The sequence below is a fragment of the Gopherus flavomarginatus genome, chromosome 3 (genome assembly GCF_025201925.1).
Source record: "Gopherus flavomarginatus isolate rGopFla2 chromosome 3, rGopFla2.mat.asm, whole genome shotgun sequence".
Lineage (NCBI taxonomy): Eukaryota > Metazoa > Chordata > Testudines > Testudinidae > Gopherus > Gopherus flavomarginatus.
Genome location: NC_066619.1, coordinates 212,841,950 through 212,864,985, shown reverse-complemented (window position 1 = coordinate 212,864,985; position 23,036 = coordinate 212,841,950). Strand labels below are relative to the sequence as shown.

General features: G+C 43.6%; 1 protein-coding gene across 4 annotated transcripts in view; it reads left to right on the top strand.

The window, feature by feature from the left end:
• The window catches only part of NEK1 (NIMA related kinase 1), a 127,098-nt gene that overhangs the window by 76,655 nt on the left and 27,407 nt on the right, over positions 1 to 23,036 (top strand). For 3 of the 4 annotated variants that reach the window (XM_050946172.1, XM_050946169.1, XM_050946170.1), the window contains exons 27-31: positions 9,849 to 10,001; positions 12,606 to 12,791; positions 13,274 to 13,397; positions 13,862 to 13,962; positions 16,853 to 17,260. In XM_050946172.1, the coding sequence (XP_050802129.1) occupies positions 9,849 to 10,001; positions 12,606 to 12,791; positions 13,274 to 13,397; positions 13,862 to 13,962; positions 16,853 to 17,085 (797 nt within the window). In that variant the 3' untranslated portion in view covers positions 17,086 to 17,260. Of the gene's footprint in view, positions 1 to 9,848; positions 10,002 to 12,605; positions 12,792 to 13,273; positions 13,398 to 13,861; positions 13,963 to 16,852; positions 17,261 to 23,036 lie in introns of those variants that run through there. The other variant, XM_050946174.1, reaches the window with a different exon arrangement.

Below are 23,036 nucleotides of genomic sequence, written 5' to 3'. Positions count from 1 at the left end.
TCATGATTTTATATACCTCTATCATATCTCCCCCAGTTTCCTCTTTTCCAAGCTGAAGAGTCCTAGCCTCTTTAATTTTTCCTCATATGGGACCCTCTCCAAACCCCTAATCATTTCAGTTGCCCATTTCTGAACCTTTTTTATATTGATTTCAATTACAACACAGAATACAAAGTGTGCAATGCTCATTTTTATATTTATTTTTAATTGCAAACATTTGCCCTGTAAAAGAGAAAAGAAACAGTATTTTTCAGTTCATCTAATACAAGTTTAGTAGTGTAATCTATCATGAAAGTTGAACTTAACAAAAAAATGTAAAATTATGTACAAAAAAAAACCGCATTCAAAAATAAAAAGATGTAAAACTTTAGCACCTACAAGTCCATTCAGTCCTACTTCTTGTTCAGCCAATCACTCAGACAAACAAGTTTGGTACAATTTGCAGGAGATAATGCTGTCTGCTTCTTGTTTACAGTGGCACATGAAAGTGAGAACAGGCTTTCATGTGGCACTGTTGTAGCCGGAGTTGCAAGATATTTATGTGCCAGATGCGCTGAAGATTCATGTGTCCTTTCATGCTTCAACCATGCAGATGACAGGTTCTGCTCGATAACAATCCAAAACAGAGCAGACTGATGCATGTTCATTTTCATCATCTGAGTCAAATGCCACCAACAGAAGGTTGATTTTCTTTTTTGGGGGTTCAAGTTCTGTAGTTTCTGCATTGGAGTGTTGCTCTGTTAAGACTTCCGAAAGCATGCGCCTCGCCTTGTGTGTTTCAAATTTTGGATGGCACTTCAGATTCTTAAACATTGGGTCAAGTGCTGTAGCTATTTTTAGAAACCTTCTGTGCATTTTGTCACATCTCCTGTGAAAGTGTTCTTAAAAAATGCTGGGTCATCATCTGAGACTGCTATAACATGAAATATATGGCAGAATACAAGTACAATAGAACGGGAGACATAAACAATTCTCCACCAAGGAGTTCAGTCACAAATTTAATTAATGCATTATTTTTTTAATAAGCATCATCAGCATGGAAGCATGTCCTCTGGAACAATGTCTGAAGCATGAAGAGGCATATGAATCTTTAGTGCATCTGGCACGTAAATATCTTGTGACGCCGGCTACAACAGTGCCATGCGAACACCTGTTCTCATTTTCTGCTGTGTAAGCAGGTGCAGACTCACCTGGCAGTGCCTCCTGCTGGTTGTCTCTGGGAATTAGCTCTCCAGCTATTGGAGCACCCTCTGCAGTCGGGTGTCCTGCTACCACTGGGCTGCTGTGTCCCTCCCAGGACCCCGGTGCCCCTTGAACTGGGTGCTGCCATCACTATCCCCGCTTTGTCTCAGTCTTGACTACTGCCCAGTCTCCATCTAGCCCCCATTCACTGGGGCAGACTGCAGTATAAGCCACTCATCACAGGCAAAGGGGTTCGAACCTGCTACCTGTGGGCTGCCCCTACAACCCAGTACCTAATAGTCCTTACCAGGCCTGCAGTCTGGGGCTTTCCTAGGCCAGAGCTCCCTTGGCCTTTCCCCAGTCCTGCTCCACTCCAGATACCTGGTTAATCTTCCTGCAGCCAGGCCCTTCTCTCTCTGAATGCAGAGAGAGACTACTGAGCTCCTGGCTCCCAGCCTTTTTATACAGGGCCAGCTGGACCTGATTGGGGCATGGCCATAGCTGAGCCTACTTTCTCCAATCAGCCCAGGCTTCTTGTCCCAGCCACAGCCTTCTTCTAGTGCTGTTTTAAGCCCTTCAAGGCAGAAGCGGGGTAACAACCCCACTACACAGTGACACTGTAAACAAGAAGCAGTCAGCAGTATCTCCTGTAACTGTAAACAAACTTGTTTGTCTTAGCTATTGGCTGAACAAGAAGTAGGACTGAGTGGACTTGTAGGCTCTAAAGTTTTACATTGTTTTATTTTTGAGTGCAGTTATTTAACAAAAAAAAAATCTACATTTGTAAGGTTACACTTTCATGATAAGGAGATGGCACTACAGTACTTGTATGAGGTGAATTCAAAAATACTATTTCTTTTATTTATCATTTTTACAGTGCAAATATTTGTAATTAAAAATAATATAAATTGAGCACTGTACACTTGGTATTCTGTCTTATAATAGAAATCCACATATTTGAAAATGTGGAAAAACAATTGGTATTCTATTGTTTAACTTTGCAATTAGTCATGATTACTTTTTTTAATTGCATGAGTTAACTGATTAATTGACATCCCTACTATGTTCTATTTTGGTTAAGAATTGATGTACAGGTCAAGGGATTAGCTAGTTTTATTGACTTGGGCTCAAAGGGGTTAAGTTCTACTGTTAGAACAAATAGTTAACTGAGCTTGAGAGTTTGTATAAAGTTATGCTGACTAACTCCCATTGCAGGCTATCACTACAAGAATCTTTTTACACATTTATTAATCATGCATAAGACGGTAAAGCAGTTAAGGCATTTAAAACTTAAAGTGAAACAAAACCTCACCATTAAAATTTCGATGGTATTAAAAGCCTTTGTTAGGAAAAAGAGAGTCAGTTATAGGATGATTTGTTGTTACTAAGATCTGAACCTCTTTCTTTTTCAGACAAGACAAAAAATTACAGTATCAGAGATACTACAAGATGCAGTTTCTGTCTTTTTCACTTGTTTTTTAGCTGCTGGAAAATTTTCAGGCAAAACTCTTGCTTTTTTACATATCTGGCTAAACCATTATTTTTAGTTTGCCTCCTTGGTCATGTTTTTATTTCTGGAGGGGGTGACGGATATATCAGCAGAAACCTTCAGTTCATACTTCAGATGTTCAGATGTTGTTCAGTATTCAATTGAGTGAAGCTGGTGATGTCATCTGGCTTCCTTCTTCAGTGTGTTTAGAATATCTTTCAGGATCAGAAAAACTGTGTAATGGCAAATTCCTGGGTCCCAGTATATGATGGTGAAGCATATTTCCTCCCATCGTTCCTTCTAAAATAAGCTACCAAGTACACCCAAAAACCTCAATTTCATTACATTTAAACTGATCATCTGGTGATCTCATGTACAGACACTTATTTTCATTTTAATATCATGTTGGCCTGTTGCTATGGCATTTTTTTTTTCAAGGATTAAAGTTTCCTAATTATAGATTTTCAATTTATAAAATTTGATTCTAATCTGTGATCATTTTTATAAAACAATTTTTATATACTGGTCACTTATGGCCTCTTCATTACCTTTTAGCCTCACCTCTTTTGACAGGCTGAAATTCTAGCCCAGAGTATCAGTCTCCACAGAGTTAAACTATCGTTCTTCTTCGAGTGCTTTCTCATGTCCATTCCATACTAGGTGTGTGTGCGCACACTGCGTGCAGAGTTGTCGGACATTTTTTTCCCTTAGTGCTATTCGTACGACTGGCTCTAGCACTCCTTAGAGCTGCACGTGCCTGCGATATAAGGGGCTCTACTGGCTTTGCACACTCTCAGTTCCTTCTTACCACCTGTGATGGTTGCTTGGAATGATCCCTCCTGTTCTTGCAAGGCTTCTTTCCCAGTGGCTTGGACTTTTGTCATATATAATTATTGTAGTTAGTGTATATAGTTCTTAGCAAGTGTTCGTGTATATAGTGTGGATAGTGGTCCCTCTCATTGAGGGACTTTCGCCACTAGGGCAGGGCATGTCCCAGTCCCCTGACTTCAAGCTGTGTGCCTGCTTGGGGAAGCCCATGCCTGTGAGTCCCCCACATTCTAGCTGTCTAAAGAGCTTCAGGAAAACTCAGATTAAAGAGAAGTACCAGATATGCAGGTGCTTCAAACACGCACTCAAAAAGATAGAAACATTTGTCTGAAGGCCTTCCTCATGGGGGGCAACCTTCAAACCAGCCTCAGAGCTGAGACGCTGTGAATAGACGCCAAGTAGTTCGGCTTCTGTGTGAAGTGCTCCATTGGTCCCCGGAACCTTCTGGCGCCATTCTCCGTCCCCAGGGCCAAAGCAGCAGTATAAGAAACAGTGCGCCGAGAGAGGGCAGTCTCCAGTGCAGAAAAGGGACAAGTGGGGTGTAGCTGGCGTTGTAAGACCCACACCGGGCAACTTGTCCTCCCAACAGCCACTATTGGCTCCTGAAGCTCTACCACAACTCTAAATCCAGTCTGGGATCCACCTCTGACTCACGGGAGCAGTCATGGAACCTCATGCCTGCGGGCCGCTTCGACTGCAGAGGCTTTCCAGGCAGCAAAGAATCTGATGTCCCTCCCAGTCCTGTCTACCCCACAAGTTCCCCTGCCAACCAAGGCTACCAGGGATAGAAGGGATCAAGGGGTGGTGAGCTCCATCATGGTACTTTCCATGGTACTTTTGTAATAGTCTGACATGTTATCAGTCACTGTTTCCCCGGTACTGCCTGGAGACAGAAGCAGGATACTGTACTGTCCATGGTCTATGAGGGAAGAATCCAGAATCCAGTTGTGTATTTCTAACTAGCCAACTTTGTCGGAGAGCTACGATTTTAACTTCTTGGATTCAATGGCTAAAGTTAAGGATGCCCTGCTACAGGAGTCGAGGCAGGAGTTCATGGCGATCCTGGAGGAAGACTGTGGCCAGGACCTCCCACCAGGAAGTGCTAGACTCAGCCAACTCAGCAACCAAAAAGATGGAGTCAACCATGAGATGCTGTTCGTGGCCCAATCATCGAGCCTCTCTCACAAAGTGCAGCAGTCCCTCCAAGACCTTCCCTCCAAGGGTATCTCACTATTCTCCAAACAAATGGACTCCAAGCTCCCTGGTCTCAAAGACTCGGCCACGATTCGCTCCCTGGGCCTTTAGATGCCCCTGGCTTCCAGGAAGCATTTTAGGCCCCAGCAGCCTCCCTGATTCCCTGAGCAGTCCAGGCAGGAGCCCTACAATAGAAAAGGTAAGGGCTATAAATGTTGTCAGCCCCTCCTTTCTGCCTCAGCTTCCCAGTTGGGCTCACATAGATACTCCAGTGGGGCCAGGCAGGTCTTTTGAAGGTATGCCAGAGGATGGCATACCAGTTTCGACTCCAGATCCGTTCTTCATTTTGTTTTGGATTGCCTGTTGCTCTTCTGCCCAGCATGGTCTGATGTAACATAGGACTGTTGTGTGCTCAGTACTATGACAGTAAGTTACACCTCAAGTTTTCATCCCCATCTCTCGTCAGGGACCCTTCCTCCAAGCAGCTTCTCAAGCAGCTTGTCATCCAGGAGGTGCAAGCCCTCCTGCGTGTGGGGGCTGTAGAGAAGGTTCCTTAATACTTGAGAGGGAAGGGATTTTACTCCCAATATTTCCTAATCCCGAAGGCCAAGGTGGGGGTCTACTGTCTGTCCTGGATCAGCATCGCCTCAACCCATATTTCAAGAAACTGAGGTTCCAAATGGTCTCCCTGACCGTTGTCATTCCCCCGCTACATCCAGGAGACTGGTACACTGCCCTTGATTTGAAAGATGCTTATTTCCACTTTTGCATCTTCCACAGACACAAGAGATTCCTTAAATTTGTATCAAGTATCAGAGGGGTAGCCGTGTTAGTCTGGATCTGTAAAAGCAGCAAAGAATCCTGTGGCACCTTATAGACTAACAGACGTTTTGGAGCATGAGCTTTCGTGGGTGACGAAGTGAGTATTCACCCACGAAAGCTCATGCTCCAAAACGTCTGTTAGTCTATAAGGTGCCACAGGATTCTTAAATTTGTAGTGGGTCATCTACCAGTTCACCATGCTTCCCTTCAGTCTTTCAGCAGCTCCCATGGGTTTTCATGAAGTGTATGATGGTGGTTGCAGCCTTCCTCAGAATGTCTAGGCATACAAGTCTACCTGTCCCTTGACGACTGGCTGATCAAAGGCCACTCACAGGCTCAAGTCCAGCACAGCATCAGCATAGTATAGGCCACCTTTCAGGCATAGGGCCTGTTACTAAATGTAGAAAAGTCAACTTCAGTCCTGGTTCAGAGAATAGAGTTTAATGGAGTGGTGCTAGACCCGTCCAGGCCAATGCTTATTCACTGGAGACCAGATTCCCAACTATGTTGGATCTTATCTCCTAGGTTGGAACCCACCTTCTTACAACCACCTGGGTTTGTCTCTAACTGTTGGGTGACATGGCGGTATGTGTCTATGTGGTGCAGTATGCACGGTTATGCCTCAGATCCCTGCAGATGTGTCTGAAATCAGTCTACTCCCCAGCAGACACCACTTGGACTCGGTATTCATGATTCTGCCGCTGTCCTAGCTTTGCTTAGTTAGTCGAGAGACCTAGGTTCCATAGTGAAAGGGGTACCTTTTGCTGCCCCATATCCACTGGTAACCTTGGTTTTGGACGTGTCAGACCTGAGGTCGGGACCCCACTTTGAAAGTCTCAGAACCTCTGATTCCAGGAAGAATTCTCCCTGCCCATAAATGTCAGGGAACTCAGTGGTACATTTGGCTTGCCAGGTGTTTCTTCCCCAGATCTCATGCAAGGTGATGCAGGTCTTGACGGACAAAATGGCCTCAATGTTTTACATCAACAAGCAAGGAGGAGCTCGATCTTGAGCCCTGTGCCAAGAGTCTGTAAGACTTCTGCATGAAACACTCCATTCACCTTAAGGCATCACTTCTCCAAGGAGCCCAGTACACACAGAGGGATCACCTCAGCAGGTCCTTTTCCTCTCACCTCAAGTGGTCTCTTCACTCGGAGGTTGCCAGTGTTATTTTCCAGAAGTGGGGTCCTCCCCAAGTGGACTTGTTTGCCACCAGACAGAATAGGAAATGCCATCAGTTCTGTTTGCTGCACAGGCTCAATAGGGGCACCCTCTCCGATGCCTTCCTGCTCTCTTGCTAGGAGCTAGGATTCACGATGTGACAGAGAGCTGCCGAGACTCATCAAGCCCTCGGATCGCTACCTCTTCCTGCTTCTCTATGTGGGCACCAATGATACTGCCAAGAATGACCTTGAGTGGATCACTGCAGACTACGTGGCTTTGGGAAGAAGGATAAAGGCATTTGAGGAGCAAGTGGTGGTCTCATCCATCCTCCCTGTGGAAGGAAAAGGCCCAGGTAGAGACCATCGAATCATGGAAGTCAACGAATGGCTACGCAGATGGCGTCGGAGAGAAGGCTTTGGATTCTTTGACCATGGAATGGTGTTCTAAGAAGGAGGAGGAGTGCTAGGCAGAGACAGGCTCCAGCTAACGAAGAGAAGGAAGAGCATCTTCGCAAGCAGGCTCGCTAACCTAGTGAGGAGGGCTTTAAACTAGGCTCACTGGGGGAAGGAGACCAAAGCCTTGAGGGAAGTGGGGTACTGGGAGGAAGCACAAGCAGGAGAGCGCAAGAGGAGAGGATTCCTGCCTCATACTGAGAAAGCAGGACGGACAGCGAGTTATTTTAAGTGCCTGCACACAAATACAAGAAGCCTGGGGAACAAGCAGGGAGAACTGGAAGTCTGGCACAGTCAAGGAATTATAATGTGATTGGAATAACAGAGACTTGGTGGGATAACTCGCATGACTGGAGTAGTGCCATGGATGGATATAAACAGTTAAGGAAAGACAGGCCGGGCAGAAAAGGTTGAGGAGTTGCATTGTATGTAAGAGCAATATGACTGCTCAGAGCTCTAGTATGAAACTGCAGAAAAACCTGAGAGTCTCTAGATTAAGTTTAGAAGTGTGAGCAACAAGGGTGATGTCAGGGTGGGAGTCTGCTACAGACGACCAGACTGGGAGATAAGGTTGACGAGGCTTTCTTCCGGCAACTAACAGAAATTACTAGATCACAGGCCCTGGTTCTCATGGGAGACTTCAGTCACCCTGATGTCTGCTGGGAGAACAATACAGCGGTGCACAGACCATCCAGGAAGTTTTTGGAAAGCGTAGGGGACAATTCCCTGGTGCAAGTGCTGGAGGAACCAACTAGGGACAGAGGTCGTCTTGACCTGCTGCTTACAAACCGGGAAGAATTAGGGGAAGAAAAAGTGAATGGGAACTTGGGAGGCAGTGACCATGAGATGGTCAAGTTGAGGATCCTGACACAAGGAAGAAAGGAGAGCAGCAGAATACGGACCCTGGACTTCAGAAAAGCAGACTTTGACTCCCTCAGGGAACTGATGGGCAGGATCTCCTGGGAGAATAATATGGGGGGGAAAGGAGTCCAGGAGATCTGGCTGTATTTTAAAGAATCCTTATTGAGATTGCAAGGAACCAACCATCCCAATGTGTAGACAGAATAGTAAATATGTCAGGCGACCAGCTTGGCTTAACAGTGAAATCCTTGCTGCTCTTAAACACAAAAAAGAAGCTTGCAAGAAGTGGAAGCTTGGACAAATGACCAGGGAGGAGTATAAACATATTGCTCTGGCATGCAGGAGTGAAATCAGGAAGGCCAAATCATACTTGGAGTTGCAGCTAGCAAGAGATGTTAAGAGTAACAAGAAGAGTTTCTTCAGGTATGTTAGCAACAAGAAGAAAGTCAAGGGAAGTGTGGGCCCCTTACTGAATGGAGGAGGCAACCTAGTGACAGAGGATGTGGAAGAAGGTAATGTACTCAATGCTTTCTTTGCCTCTGTCTTCACGAACAAGGTCCGCTCCCAGGCTACTACACTGGACAGCACAGCATGGGGAGGAGGTGACCAGCACTCTGTGAAGAAAGAAGTGTTTCAGGACTATTTAGAAAAGCTGGACGAGCACAAGTCCAGAGGAGTAGGAAGGTGGGTTATCAGGAAGAAAAATGATGAGATGGTGCAGAGCCGACGGTGCTCCTTATACCGGTGCATATATGCATGGCTCCAGGGGGCACTAGAGCCAGTCCGAGGGATACCACTAAGGGGAAAATCTCTGGCAACTGTGCATGCGGCACACACACCTAGCATGGAATTGACATGAGCAACACATCTTTAAGAACAACAGTTCAGAAAAGTTAGTAACCATTTTATCTTCTGATGGGTATATGCCATCTCAAAAGGACTAGAATTTATAATGGAAGAGATTTTTCAATTTACATTTATTACTTTTATTTAAGTTTTTTATGTTTGACCCTTTCTCAGTTTAAGCTTGATAGAATTCCTAATATTGTTGATCAAGCCTAAAACTCTTAAATTCTGTCTCCTCCATGTCTGATGGTCTTAAAAAGTGGGTGTTCACCTTCTCCCTTGCAACTGATCTTTTGGCTCTAAACTGAAGTTCAGGACTGCTGTTCAGGAAGAATGTTGCAAAATGCTCTGCTTTTAAGCATGCATAAGATGGGAGGCTCAAAGTCTACCTTTGCAGCAGAGCCTTTCAAAGGAATTTTTTTTAATTTAAACGGAGTTTATCTAAATTTCTTTATTCCGTTGGGTGCATTTCTCAAAATTATTTTCAAATATATATATTTTTGGAGAGTTTGAGGGCTTTTGAGGCAGCACCTTCCTTTGTGCCCCCCTCTTCTTCTGAAATGGCAGATACAGACAGCAAAATAAGGGTAAGAGATGTTCCTATTGTCCCTTCCTTCCCCAAAAGACAGGTTCCTTGGGGCAGAAGTGAAGTTCGTGGTATGAAGTCCAGGTCTGCATAAGCCAGTTGAAAAGGCTGTGGAAAATTCTCTTCTTTGTTTGGCTTACCCACATTGCCTCAGGTACTAAAAACTAACAAACATAAAAACCACCAACTCCTTGTGGCTAAAACATATTGGTGGGTCTGCTGTTATGATTAAGTGGAAATTTCAGGAGAAACTTTTGAAGCTGGTGGCCAGAGAGAGATTCTTCCGATGTTTAGATTCAGTCAGGCATCTATCTTTTCAGGCTCATGTGTTCAAAATAAAAAGCAATAGACATAGTAGTTACTTGATTTTATAGGATTGTGAACAAAGATGATAAACATATTTGTTCTTCATGATTCCCAACAGGGCAGACTGTCGGGGAGGTAATTAAACTAGATATTGGTGAACCCCAGAGGAAAGTTTGGGGCAAAAGCCCTACTGATTCGGTGCTGAAGATACTGGGAGAAGCAGAGTTACAGCTTCAAACTGAATTACTGGAGGAAATAACTATCACAAATGGTAAGCAGGAATTGGGAGTTGTCTGAACTGCAGGTTTAGAAAATTACCTTATGAGAGTAACGTTTTTTCTTTTTGAACTACTTATCATGATTTGGCTAGTTGTTCTTTGAGTCATGGTCCCTATTGTATTCCACTGAAGGTTCACGTGCACCTGGAGTCAGAATTTGAAAGAAGTGTCCGTTGATCTGCACATATGCCTGGCTTGCCTTATGCGTCTATCCAAGGCAATAAAGGGTGGGGCAGACTGTGTCTCCAGTTCCTTCTCCGCAGCGCATGGTCTGGATCTAAAGTTTGTGTCCTAATCTCTGATGCACTTCTAAAAGATGGTTGTAAATAGTTTTAGTCATTTTTTTATAGCAGTTTCACCAGTTTTGTTTTCCTTTTAGTTTTAAAAGTTAATAGTTTTAGCAATTGTTTTAGATAAACTTTGGGTTTTCACCCATGCCTCCCCCCTGCACCCTCCTCCATATCCATGCACTATGACCAGAATTTTGGGCTTCAAACTCTGTGCCTCTTGTCCATGATCCTTCTTGGTCAGTGGTGACCACCAGTGCTGTCTCTGCTGCCTGGGAGAAGATCATATTCGTGTCCAGGTGCAGTATTTGCTAGTCCTTCCCCAGCTGTGCCTGAGAAGGCTGGGCACTTACCCTCTAGAAGCATCTCATGGATCTCGCCATTTGACCACATTCAGACCCAGGCCAGAGAACTCCCCACCCCCCCCCACACACACAATATATATTGGTCTGATTCAGCAAGGAGCATGCATCTTGCTACTGTGGCAGACCTCAGTGCTGGTGGAACCACCCCCCGAGACCCCAGGGTGGGACCTAGCTGGGAAATAAGGAAGCACTCCCGTAAAATGAGACTAAGTCTTTCTCCAAATCAAAGAAGATGGATGCTCCCTCCACTTGCTTGGCTCAAGGGGATGAAGTACTTTCCAAGTCTCACAGGCACGAGAAAAAGACCCGTAAACAATGAGATCCAGTGGTTCCGGACGGTCCTGACGATTTATTGCCATCTCTGGCATGCCCATAAGATGTGGATGAACATACACTAGTTTTAGATTCTCTGACTCCAGGTGCATGGTGTGCATGCCTAACCCCCAGTGGAATACAGATGAGGAACACACATCTCTAAGAACTTCCAGTTACAGGTAACTGCCAAATATTTTTCAGGTAGGATCTTAATTAACAAGAAAGTAAGTCTGCTATTCAGCAGAATTCTTTTCATCAGCTGTTGCTCAATATTGACCACTTGTTTTTGTGGTGAGGACTCTTTCCTAGCAATAGAAATGTATTCTGTCCCTGTTTGTTCCTCCTTCTTTCATCTTGTCCCTCATTCCCACTGTCGTATATCAATTGTGATATGGTGATAAATACAAAGAAACAAATTTGACAAAGAAACAGGATACTAAAAAGGACTATGAAAGGCGGTTGTTGTTTAAATGATAGCCTCCATTGGACAAATAATATATTATTATTTAGCACCATAATCTTCTTGTCTCTCTTAATTGAGGATTCGACGACTGGCAAAGTGGAATAGTTTGGACAAAAAAGTAGGAGTCGTTTTTTAAAACCTGTAGCTTGGCACACTTGTGTTCTAATATTAGATAAATACATTGAGCTCCTCACCTATCAATCCTGGCACTTCCAAAGCGGCTGTCTCTGATAGGATTAATATCTTTCCCCTCTGTTCTTTGGCCTCTGGCTTTTTATTTTTATTCTCTCCCCCACCCCCGCATGCTTCCAGTGTTTAAATGCCAGATGCTGATAGTGTTTCAACATCTAATGTTAATTTCTTTCCTTGTGATTCTCCACTGAGACAGAGGACCATGCTGTCCTGGCAGAGAGAGACAAATTGCACTGGGATTTTCAACTCTTAAATGTAATCCCATGCTCTAAAATGTACTGAGTATGTCTAACTTTTTGGAATGGTACGTTGGTGTGCTAAGATAGTAGAAGTTTAATAAATTTTAAGAATTAGGATTTGACAACAATGAATTGTCTTTTGCAGTTGTGCTGGGTAGATCATTAAATACCAATAGTTATTCTTGCCTAATCAAGTAAGCAGAAAATTCATTCAGCATAATATTAAGACACACAAATTATATTATCATCTTACATAAAAGTCATTTGTAACAATGTCAGTTTTGTGTCTTTTGTGATCTCTTTTCATCCTTTCAGGGATATGTGAATTCATATACATTTCCAACTTTTGTACTCTTACAGTTCCTCAGATTAGGTTAAAAGATTTCTTTGGTAAAACTTGTAGTACTGCAAAACAGTATTTTAGATTAGTCTGAAGCATACAGACTTAAAAGAACAAGTTGTTCCATTTATGGGCAATATAATGTTTTTATTTCCCTGAAATTATGAAAATAGTAATAAATAAATAAACCTGTTAGTATTTTTAAAGCAAAGTAGATTCACCTTCGCTCTTTGATTTTTAATAAAGTTTGTAAACACGGTGTTTTCCTTACTCTTATTATGGGTAGTTGCTTATATTATACTTATAAACTCTACAGTTCATCCTTTATCATTACCAAAACAGATAAAGTTCACTTTTTAAAATTGTATAATACATCTGTATTATTTGATACTATAGAAGTTCCTGAGGAAGGTTCTCAGCCCTTAACAGTGAAAGAAAACAGTGAAGTAAAAATTGCTTCTTGTATTGGAAAGAAATCTTCAGCTCCAGTTGTTGGTATCATAGAACCTGAAAGGACAATACCAGAGGAGTCACAAACACTTGATGCCACCCAAGTGCCATCCAGACCTGTTGTGCTAGATGGTATGATTTTCATTGCTAATTCTAAATAATATAAACATTGTCTTAATCAGTAAGGCATTAAAAATAATGCAGTTGTTACTTTTTTAAACAAAAAATTGCCAAAACTTTGATGTGTATCAGTAAGTTAGTATGTCATATTACAGTTCTAATATATTAAATGCCAAAAACTTGTAGGCAATGTTAAATTGAGATATTGGGGACAGAATTAAGGAAATGCTGAGTTTTTTCCTTGGAGGTGACCTCTCCATATTCCCAGTTGTGGATTGGGCACCCTGGCACTGCTGTGCTTTGGGAACTTAGTGGAAAGCAGTGCCTTTTGGGACTGCAAAACTGCCTTCTGTTAAAGTCCAAAAGTAACTGAACTTCCAAGAATGTAAATGTAACCTTTTCAGACAAGAAATATTTTTGTGATTTTTTTTTCTTTCATTTGAGTATTTGACTGTAATGCTCTGTTGTTGTGATCATTCTTTTATTTACTTTAGAGCTGGATGATTTGGAAGAAGAAATATTGGAAGAAACTGAAAAAAATAAGTGCAAAAGTGACCAATTTCTCATCACTGTTCATGATGTGTGGGTTAAAGAAAGGGAAGCAATAACGATGTATGAGTGAGTAACAATTTGCACTTTTTTTTTTCTTGGTCACTGTCTGTAGAACCATTCAAAACAATAGCTAGGTTTTGACAGACTAGTACTTTACATCTTTCACTTAATTAAAATGTTATACTTGGCTTTAGCCCTGATGCTTCTAATTGTCAATGTGGGATATAGCTACACCTGGAAAAAAACCCATGGCTGGCTCGGATCAGCTGACTCTGGCCCTGGGGATCAAAAATTGCTGTGTAGACATTTGAGCTGGGCTGGAGCTGAAGCTCTGGGAGCTTGTGAGGGTGGAGGGTACCAGAGCCCAAACCCAAACATCTACAGAGCAATTTTTAGCACGAGTCCGAATCAGCAGATCTGGCTCAGCTGTAGCCATCTAGTAGGGCTTTTATCCCTGTGTAGACCTACCCTTGATGACTGGGTGACTTTCTCTGTAGATGAATTGCATTAATGATTATTTTAAATTGTAGGCCACAGGAAGATACTGCCTGTCAGAACGATGATGGTGATGAAGCAGCTTTGGAGAAGGAAATGCCACATAATGCGCAACCGCATGAAGAAGATTCTCCTGGTCAGTGAGGAGACTACTAAATTATTTTTTTTTTGAATAGTAGCATTGGTTATACAGTATATGGGTATTACCTTTTAAATCCAAAAGACAAATCTGTTCTGTCCTATTGCCACTTTCACTCTGTAGTTCTAGAAAGTTCATACAGGGATTCTGCTCATAGATTAAGAAAGCCAAATCTTGGACTTCCCAATCAACAAACCTTTTTCTTCCCCCAAAAGTGCCATTGTTTTTCTTTTCAGAAAATACTTGCCATGATTTGATCACTGTACATTAGATATTAGTAAAAACACTGTTGACCTGAAGTTAGGAACAGATATTTATCTCTAGCTTGGATAATTAGTAATAATTTTAAGTATTGCTAGCTGATTATAACCTTCCTTCTCTGTAGTTGCTAGAATAATTTCTTCTGCACAAGTTCATCGGTGGTCTATGGAGTATTTCCAGGAAGTCCACAGACTCTTTCATGTTGAAGTGGTTGTCAGCCTATGAGAATGACAGCCCTGTTAACTGTAATGCAGTCCAGGACTCTCTTAGGGTTTGCATTGCCTTTGTCCAACTAGTTTGAAAATCTCAAGCACCTTTCTGTCTCCTTGGGATTTGCTGCAGGTCTTCTTTTGTTAGGTGTTCTTGTTGGTATAAATCAGATTTGCAGATGACACCAAAATTGGGAAAAGTAGCAAATAAACAGGACAAGAGACTTCAACTGCATAGGAATTAAAGAAATTGGAGCAGGAGGGATGTATAGACAACTAATGGATATTCAGTATCGTGAAATATAAAGACTAAATTCGAACAAAGAGGAAGAAATAAATGAGTGAAAGGGGAATGTTAATAATCAGCTGTGCTTGTAGCATTAAAGCAGGTTTTTATATCAGCTCTTCTTAATTGTCCTAATATTTTTTCATATAAGCAAATAAAAGAGAAACCACAGAGAAGATGATTACTTTAAGACCTTTATCTGAAGCAGTTATTCCAATTTTGAAAAATTTTGAGGGCAACTGCAGGGCCTGATTGATACATACAAACGTATCCCTTGACTGAGCAGTACACAAAGGGCATTATGCAATTCAGAGATCTTCAGTGATGTAGAACTTCTTTACAGCCATGGGCTCATTTCTGATATACTCTGTTAAAAATTGCACAAATTTAGGAGTCAACTTCCATTAACTTAAGTGGGAGTTTAGCATAAGCAAGGATTAATGCTCTAAGATTGGGCCTGTGAAGAATTACAGAGCTAATTTGTCTTCCATTATTAGTTGCTGCTTTATGTATTTATTTTGGCAAATACTTCCATCAAATGAGGTTTGACCTTGTGCACTTGATTCATCCATGCTGATCTGAGGTGGAGTTGTGCATGTCCCCACCATGACAGCAGAGGCAGCAGTACTACAGGTTAATTTTGGGCACTCTATGCTTGTATCAGTTTCCTGCTCTGAGGCATCTATCAGGGGAGAACAGGTTGAATTTGCAGACAAGGCTTCACAAGTCACGTTATCGGAGGCTATCTAATGTTTCACTTGGATGCTCTTAAGCACACCCCCTACATGGCTAATGCTATCCATTCTTGGAGCATGACCTAGATCTGGATTTCTAGTGTTAAGATGGTCTTTTTGTATCTTCCACTGTGCTTTGGCATTCTGTTGAAGGGGGCATCCTCTGTGGTTTCTGTTGCATTTTTCAAACAAACAAAAACCAGCGAAAAACAAACAAAAAAAACAAAGTCTTTAGTGGTTTTTTTTTAGTGGAGGTAGAGTAAATGTAAATTTGGAAATATTTTCTTATATTCTTTTATCTAGTAAGCTGCTCAGGGAAGTGTCCTGTCTTTTTAGTGTCTTCTGTGAAGCACAGGTACACTTACGGCACTATAAAATAATAACTAGTAATAATAATAATAAAAACACCTTTATAGATCCAGGATAGAGGAAACTTTAAGGAAATTCTTTGGTCCTATGAAATTTAGGGCTCCAGTTTATATGGTGTATATTGTATTTTTAATAGCTAGTTCCACATTTCCCATAATGGGTATTTGTCTTACAATATATTTCATACAAGACTAGAACAGGGCTAACTAGAAATAAATGAGTGGACTGTGCTGCAACAGTTAATATTATTAAACAAATATGTTCTCACCATCCACGCATTTTAGGGATGATTTGGTATCCCTGACATAAAATGAATATTTCAGAACATTTAGTATTTTACATGATTTGTTTCTATATTCAGATTTGTATTGTGAGAAAATACTCTGACAACTGATTACACTTCTAAATTTCATCAGACTATATATATTTGACTTTTTGTGCTTTAGGGTTTTAACATAATGTACAAGATTTTATATAGTAATTTACAAATGAAATGCGGTTTGTCAAAACTTTCTTGCAGTAACTCCTTATGGGAGCTTCTCTGTAATAAACTATAAGCAGTATACCCTGCACAAATATACCTTACAGTAATGAAAATGAACCACTTTAATTTTGTAAGATACAGTTAAGCAGTGTGAAACCAGGTGTAAACATGACAGAATATACGTTGTAAACTACTTCTTTGTGTATGGCCAACTTACACATAAGTTTCAAAAGTTGAATATTGATTAATAAAAATCTTCATATTTCAACTTAGTAATATTTTGCATCTATGTTTTTAAAGGTCTTGGTAAATACAGGAGAAGAGAAACTTAAATTGAATTTCCTAGCATAAACATTTTTGACTATTTATATGAAACAATTAAAACAATATATTAAAGAAAGTGACTCTAAAATGTAGAGATTAGCTGATGTCTCTTTTTATGATATAATTGGACTATCCTAGTTCAACTCTTGTTGCCATTTGCTTAGAGGCTTGGAGTTTTTGTCTGCATGAATTTATAACCTTATTTCTCTCACTACCCCAGACACTTGTCTCAGTGACTCTATGCAACCTGAACCCTTTTTCCAGAAGGTGCCACAACCACAAGGCGTACCAACAACCTCACCAGTTCTGTCAGCTCAGTCTTCACTGGAAGAGCCTTTTCCACCTCGTTCACGATCTGTATCGCCAGCAAAAAGGAAAGGCAAAAGTTCATTACTGATTGGGCTCTCTACTGGCCTGTTTGATGCAAACAACCCAAAGGCAAGTACACAATAATGTTTCCTTTTAATAAACGAAATCTTATCTTTTCCTGAGCTTATCTACACTAGGAAGTTTTTTATTGGGAAAAGTTTTGCCAGTATATAACTACAGACATCGCTCTTTCAGAAGAGAGTGTTCATGAGGGCAGGGGACTGGACTCAATGACCTCTCGAGGTCCCTTCCAGTCCTAGAATCTGAATATTTGGCTGCCTTAGCTGGTGCAATCTCTCCTCACAGCATCAGGTTATATCAGCTGGCTGTGGTACTGTGGGTACGCATTCTAGTGTCCCAAACACCACTGACCAGTGCACCATATTTTGGGAAATTTCTTTAGTGTACGTTAACTCCCACAGTTCCCTGAGAAATGTTCAAATTCCCTCTTGTCCATCCCATAATCTACTACTTCACACTGGATTTTCAATCTCTCAACTGTGTCACTCTCAGAAGTTGCACAGATCATTGGCACTCTTTTGTATTTGCAGACCCACAACTGTGTAGCTAGTATATTGAGATTACTGAGGAGGTGTGGATGATATAGACAGTGAAACTGGTAAGCTGCTGTAGGTGTATTACTTCCCAGATGAACATGGTGGAGCAGTGGTTGTGGCCCTGTGAAATGAGCACTGAGTGATGGGATCAAATGATGGTGCAAACTGGGGATGACCGGTAATGGCTGCACAACTTTTGGATGTGGAAGGACATGTTTTGGGGTGAACTTGGTAAACAACTCCCAGCGCTGCAGTGCAGACACACCAAAACAAAAGCTGCTCTGACAGTGAAGAAATAGGTGGCAATCACTCTTGTAACCACTCTTGTAACCTTAGATTGCTGTTGATCAGTGAGAAATCAGTTTGGTGTTGGAAAACCTATGATGGGAGTGGTTGTCACCCAGGTTTGCAAGGCCATTTAAGTGTGTCCTGCTGCACAACGTTGTGATTCTGGGCAACTGCAGGAAATAATAGGTTAATTCCCTGAATCAGTGCCCGCACTCCCACCCATGCTCTTCTTTCTAAGTAGAGAAAGAGAAAAGGCTACTTTTCCATGATTTTACAAGTACTGGTGGATCACCATGGGTGTTGTACTGACATGACATTGGGTGGTCAGGGAATGTACATGAATCTCAAATCATTAGGAATACAGGTCGCAGATCTAGTTAAGCTCTCCCTCCAGAATGTTGAGGGGATCCAAATGTTGAATCCCCTTATGCTTTAAAGCTCCAGAGTCTGAACAGTGTCCAGGTACTGCCCATAGGCTTGGGGTGTTTAGGAACACTCTTGGGTTGCAGCTTTCTGTCTAGCACCCTGAGATGACTTGATCCCCCTCTGGAGAACCTCTGACGCCTGTACCAGATAGAGTCACCAAGTACATTTGCTGCCACCATCCAATGCTCTCACCTTGTCTCTTTTAGACTCAGGCCAGGTCCAGACTAGAGCTTTAAATCGATTTTAAGAGCTCTAAATCGATTTAAAGCTGTAACCGTCCACACTACAGAGTGCATAAAATCGATTTTAAGGGTCCCTAAAATCGATTTTGGAACTCCATCAAAACGAGAGGAGTAACCCCAAAATCGATTTTTTAAAATCGATTTTATGATAGTGTGGACGGCCATCGAAGTTAATGGCCTCCGGGACGTATCCCACAGTGCTCTAGTGGCCGCTCTACACAGGTAAAGGTACTCTTCTGCTGGCCAGGTAAACAGGAAAAGCCCCAGGAAGTTTGAAATTCCATTTCCTGCTTGCACAGCGTGGAGCTCTCAGCAGCACAGAGAAGAATGCAGTCTCCTGAAAATAGGAAAAGAGCTCCAGCATGGAGCACACAGGAGTTACTCGATCTGATAGCTGTATGGGGAGAAGAGTCAGTGCTTTCAGAACTGCGCTCGAGCAGACGAAATGAGAAAACCTTTGAAAAAATTTCTAATGCCATGCGGGAGAGGGGACATACCAGGGACTCGTTACAGTGCCGAGTGAAAGTGAAAGAGCTCAGACAGGCGTATCAGAAGACCAAAGCAGCAAAGGGCAGGTCAGGCTCTGCCCCCAAAACATGCCGGTTCTACGACGAGCTTAACGCAATATTGGGGAACAGCGCAACGACGAACCCCCCCTTGTCTGTTGATTCAGAGGTGGGTGTCGTGATTCCTGCAACTACGGAAGATTTATTTGATGGCGATGATCAGTATGATGAGGACCAAGAGGAGGAGGCTCCAGCAGAGAGCACAGAGCATTTTATCCCCCCAAACAGCCAGGATCTTTTCCTCACCCTTACTCCATCTCAAGGCAGTACTCCAGAAAATGAAGCTGAGGGACCATCCTCTGGTGAGAGTAATTTTTTTTACTAAAAGCTTCGGTTTAATGTAAGCCTTTTTTACTGGGTGCTTCAAATCAATACCTGTACTTAGAGTCACTGACCAAGTAGATTAAAAACCTTTCCTAAAACAGTGACCCATGAGGTGGTTTTTAGAAAAGTCTCCATTGTAACAGGGCGGATTCATCCTGCTTGTTGGGGGAACGCGAGAGCAAACCGGGGAAGGAGAGTAGCTTCGCCGCGGTTTGCTCTCGCGTTCCCCGAACCACCGAGCAAACCGCAGGCAAGGAGACCTGCTTGTTCAGGGAACGCGAGAGCAAACCGGGGAAGGAGAGTAGCTTCGCCGCGGTTTGCTCTCCCGTTCCCCGAACCACCCAGCAAACCGCAGGCAAGGAGACCTGCTTGTTCAGGGAACGCGAGAGCAAAGCAGGGAAGGAGACCAGCTTCGCCGCGGTTTGCTCTCGCGTTCCCCGAACCACCCAGCAAACCGCAGGCAAGGAGACCTGCTTGTTCAGGGAACGCGAGAGCAAAGCAGGGAAGGAGACCAGCTTCGCCGCGGTTTGCTCTCGCGTTCCCCGAACCACCGAGCAAACCGCAGGCAAGGAGACCTGCTTGTTCAGGGAACGCGATAGCAAAGCAGGGAAGGAGACCAGCTTCGCCGCGGTTTGCTCTCGCGTTCCCCGAACCACCGAGCAAACCGCAGGCAAGGAGACCTGCTTGTTCAGGGAACGCGAGAGCAAAGCAGGGAAGGAGAGTAGCTTCGCCGTGGTTTGCTCTCGCGTTCCCCGAACCACCGAGCAAACCGCAGGCAAGGAGACCTGCTTGTTCAGGGAATGCGAGAGCAAACCGGGGAAGGAGAGTAGCTTGATTACCAGTACAATCTACTACAGGGATTACTAGCCATTATTAACTTACCATTTTCTCCGGGCACGGTCTGTGTGCTCCCCTGACCTGCGTCTGAGCAGAACTCTCTGTCCTCAGCCACAAGCAATAAGTATTAAAGGAATCCTAAGGTGACCTTGTGGTAAAGTAAAATGTTCAAGGTTCGGTAACAGGCACAGGTCAGTGAGGAGAAAGACTGTATGCATGGTTGTGTGAAATGTGTCTCTTATGATTCTTTTATCACTCTTTCCAAACCCCACCCCCCCACACACAGCTGCACATTTCTCCAGCCTCCCTCTCGCTTCTCATCTACGTGGGGGGGGGTATCATAAGAAGACTGAGGAAAAGGAGGACGCGTGAGGACATGTTCAGCGAAATTATGGCAGTAACCCGTACAGATAGAGCTCTGCAGGGAGACTGGAAGCAACTGGTCGCAAAGTACAGGGAGGCTGCCAGTCAACGCGAAGACAGGAGGGACGCCAAAAATGATGTCAGGTGGCAGGAAGATCAGCGCTGGCGAGCAGCAACTCTGGATCTTCTTCGTGATCAGACTGACATCCTCCGCGATATGCTGCAAGAGCTCCGTGGTTTCAGAATGCCCCTGCAGCCCGTGTATAACCTCCCTCAGCACTCACCCTGTCCCACACCTTCCAGAACCAGGCGTGTAAGAACGCGTGGGGGAAGGCTCTCTGCACCAGCCCCCTCCACTGCTGCGGACACTCCAACCAGAAGGCTTTCATTAGATTGAAAAGCCCTTTGTGTCCTGTTTTTTCCCTCCTCTAATGATCCAAACTTCTCCCATGGCACCTTTGCCTATTCTTACTCTCAGGTCATGCTATTAAGGCAGTGTGACTGTAGTTTGGTAATGAACTAAAGCAAGCAGCTTTGGAAAGCTGCACGGAAGCTAGTTATCAGCATCAGGATTTGACAATTGGGGATATGGGTAATAAAGGGAAAACAAAGAAAGCAGCCATACCGTAACCTGGTCCATGAGAATTCTTTTTCTGTCTTCTCTGATGCACTTTCTTCTTTCAAACCTCCCTCCCCCTTCCTCCAAACCTCCCTCGCTCCGTCCCCCATAGAACGCTGAGTTATGAAATTTCATGCACAGTATTGTAACAACAAGCATGATGCTTGATTGATGAAAGGGTCTGATTTTAAATAAAGAACACAATTCTTGTAACAAATAGTAGTAACTTTATTTTCAATAAAAAAGCAGTTAAGGAAGGTTGCAGGTACTGTGCCTAGCAGCAGACGGAAGCAGCTAATGGTGGAGGTAGGTAATAATTGGGAAATACAGAATTATATGTTTTCCAATGGACAGCTCTCGCAAGTAACCTAAGCAAGCAATTGAGGAATGCTGCAGGCAAAGTATCTTGCAGCAGCAACACTGCATAGACGGGGAGGGCAGCAATCAATTGAAAGGAAAATCAGCATTCAAACTGTACCCTGGCCCATGAGGAAGCTACTTTTCAGTGCTTCTCTGATGCGCACAGCATCCTGGTGAGATCTTCTAATTGCCCTGGTGTCCGGCTGCGCATAATCAGCGGCCAGGTGGTTTACCTCAGTCTCCCACCCCGCTATAAAGGCCTCCCCCTTGCTCTCACAGAGATTGTGGAGCACACAGCAAGCAGCAATGACAAAGGGGATATTGGTTTGGCTAAGATCTGAGCGAGTAAGAAGCGTTCGCCATCTCGCCTTAAGCCTGCCAAATGCACATTCTACCACCATTCTGCACTTGCTCAGCCTGTAATTAAACAACTCCTGAGCACTGTCAAGGCTGCCTGTGTATGGCTTCATTAGCCAGGGCATCAAGGGGTAGGCTGGGTCCCCAAGGATAACTATAGGCATTTGGACATCTCCAACTGTTATTCTCTGATCAGGGAAGTAGGTCCCTTGCTGCAGCCGTTTAAACAGTGTAGTGCTCCTGAAGACACGTGCGTCGTGAACCCTTCCTGGCCATCCCACGTGGATGTTGGTGAAACGTCCCTTGTGATCCACCAGGGCTTGCAGAACCATCGAAAAGTACCCCTTGCGGTTAATGTACTGGGCACCCTGGTGTTCCGGTGCCAAAATAGGTATGTGGGTTCCATCTATGGCCCCCCCACAGTTAGGGAATCCCATTGCAGCAAAGCCATCCACAATGGCCTGCACGTTTCCCAGAGTCACAACCTTTCGAAGCAGCAGCTTAATGATTGCTTTGGATACTTCCAGCACAGCAGCCCCCACAGTAGATTTGCCCACTCCAAATTGATTCCCGACTGACCGGTAGCTGTCTGGCGTTGCAAGCTTCCATATGGCTATTGCCACTCGCTTTTCCACTGTGAGGGCTGGTCTCATCCTGGTATTATGCCGCTTCAGGACAGGAGAAAGCGAGTCACAAAGTTCAAAGAAAGTGCTCTTACGCATGCGAAAGTTCCGCAGCCACTGCGAATCGTCCCACACCTGCAGGACTATGCGGTCCCACCAGTCAGTGCTTGTTTCCCGTGCCCAAAAGCGGCGCGGAACGGGTAGAACCTCACCCATAACCGTCAGGAGCTCCAACGTGCAGGGGCCCGGGGAGTCAGAAAACTCGTTCTCCAGTTCGTCATCGCTGTCGTCCCCGCATTCAAGCATTCTCTCTTGCATTTCTGCATCATGGGTCAGCAGTGATAGAACGAGAATGCGTGAATTATTTACAGCATTCGCGATCAAGGACAAGAGCAGACCTGGATCCATGCTTGCTGCAAAATGGCGTTTCCCTCACTGCAGCCAGTAAAAACAGCGCGAACTGACTGTGTTCC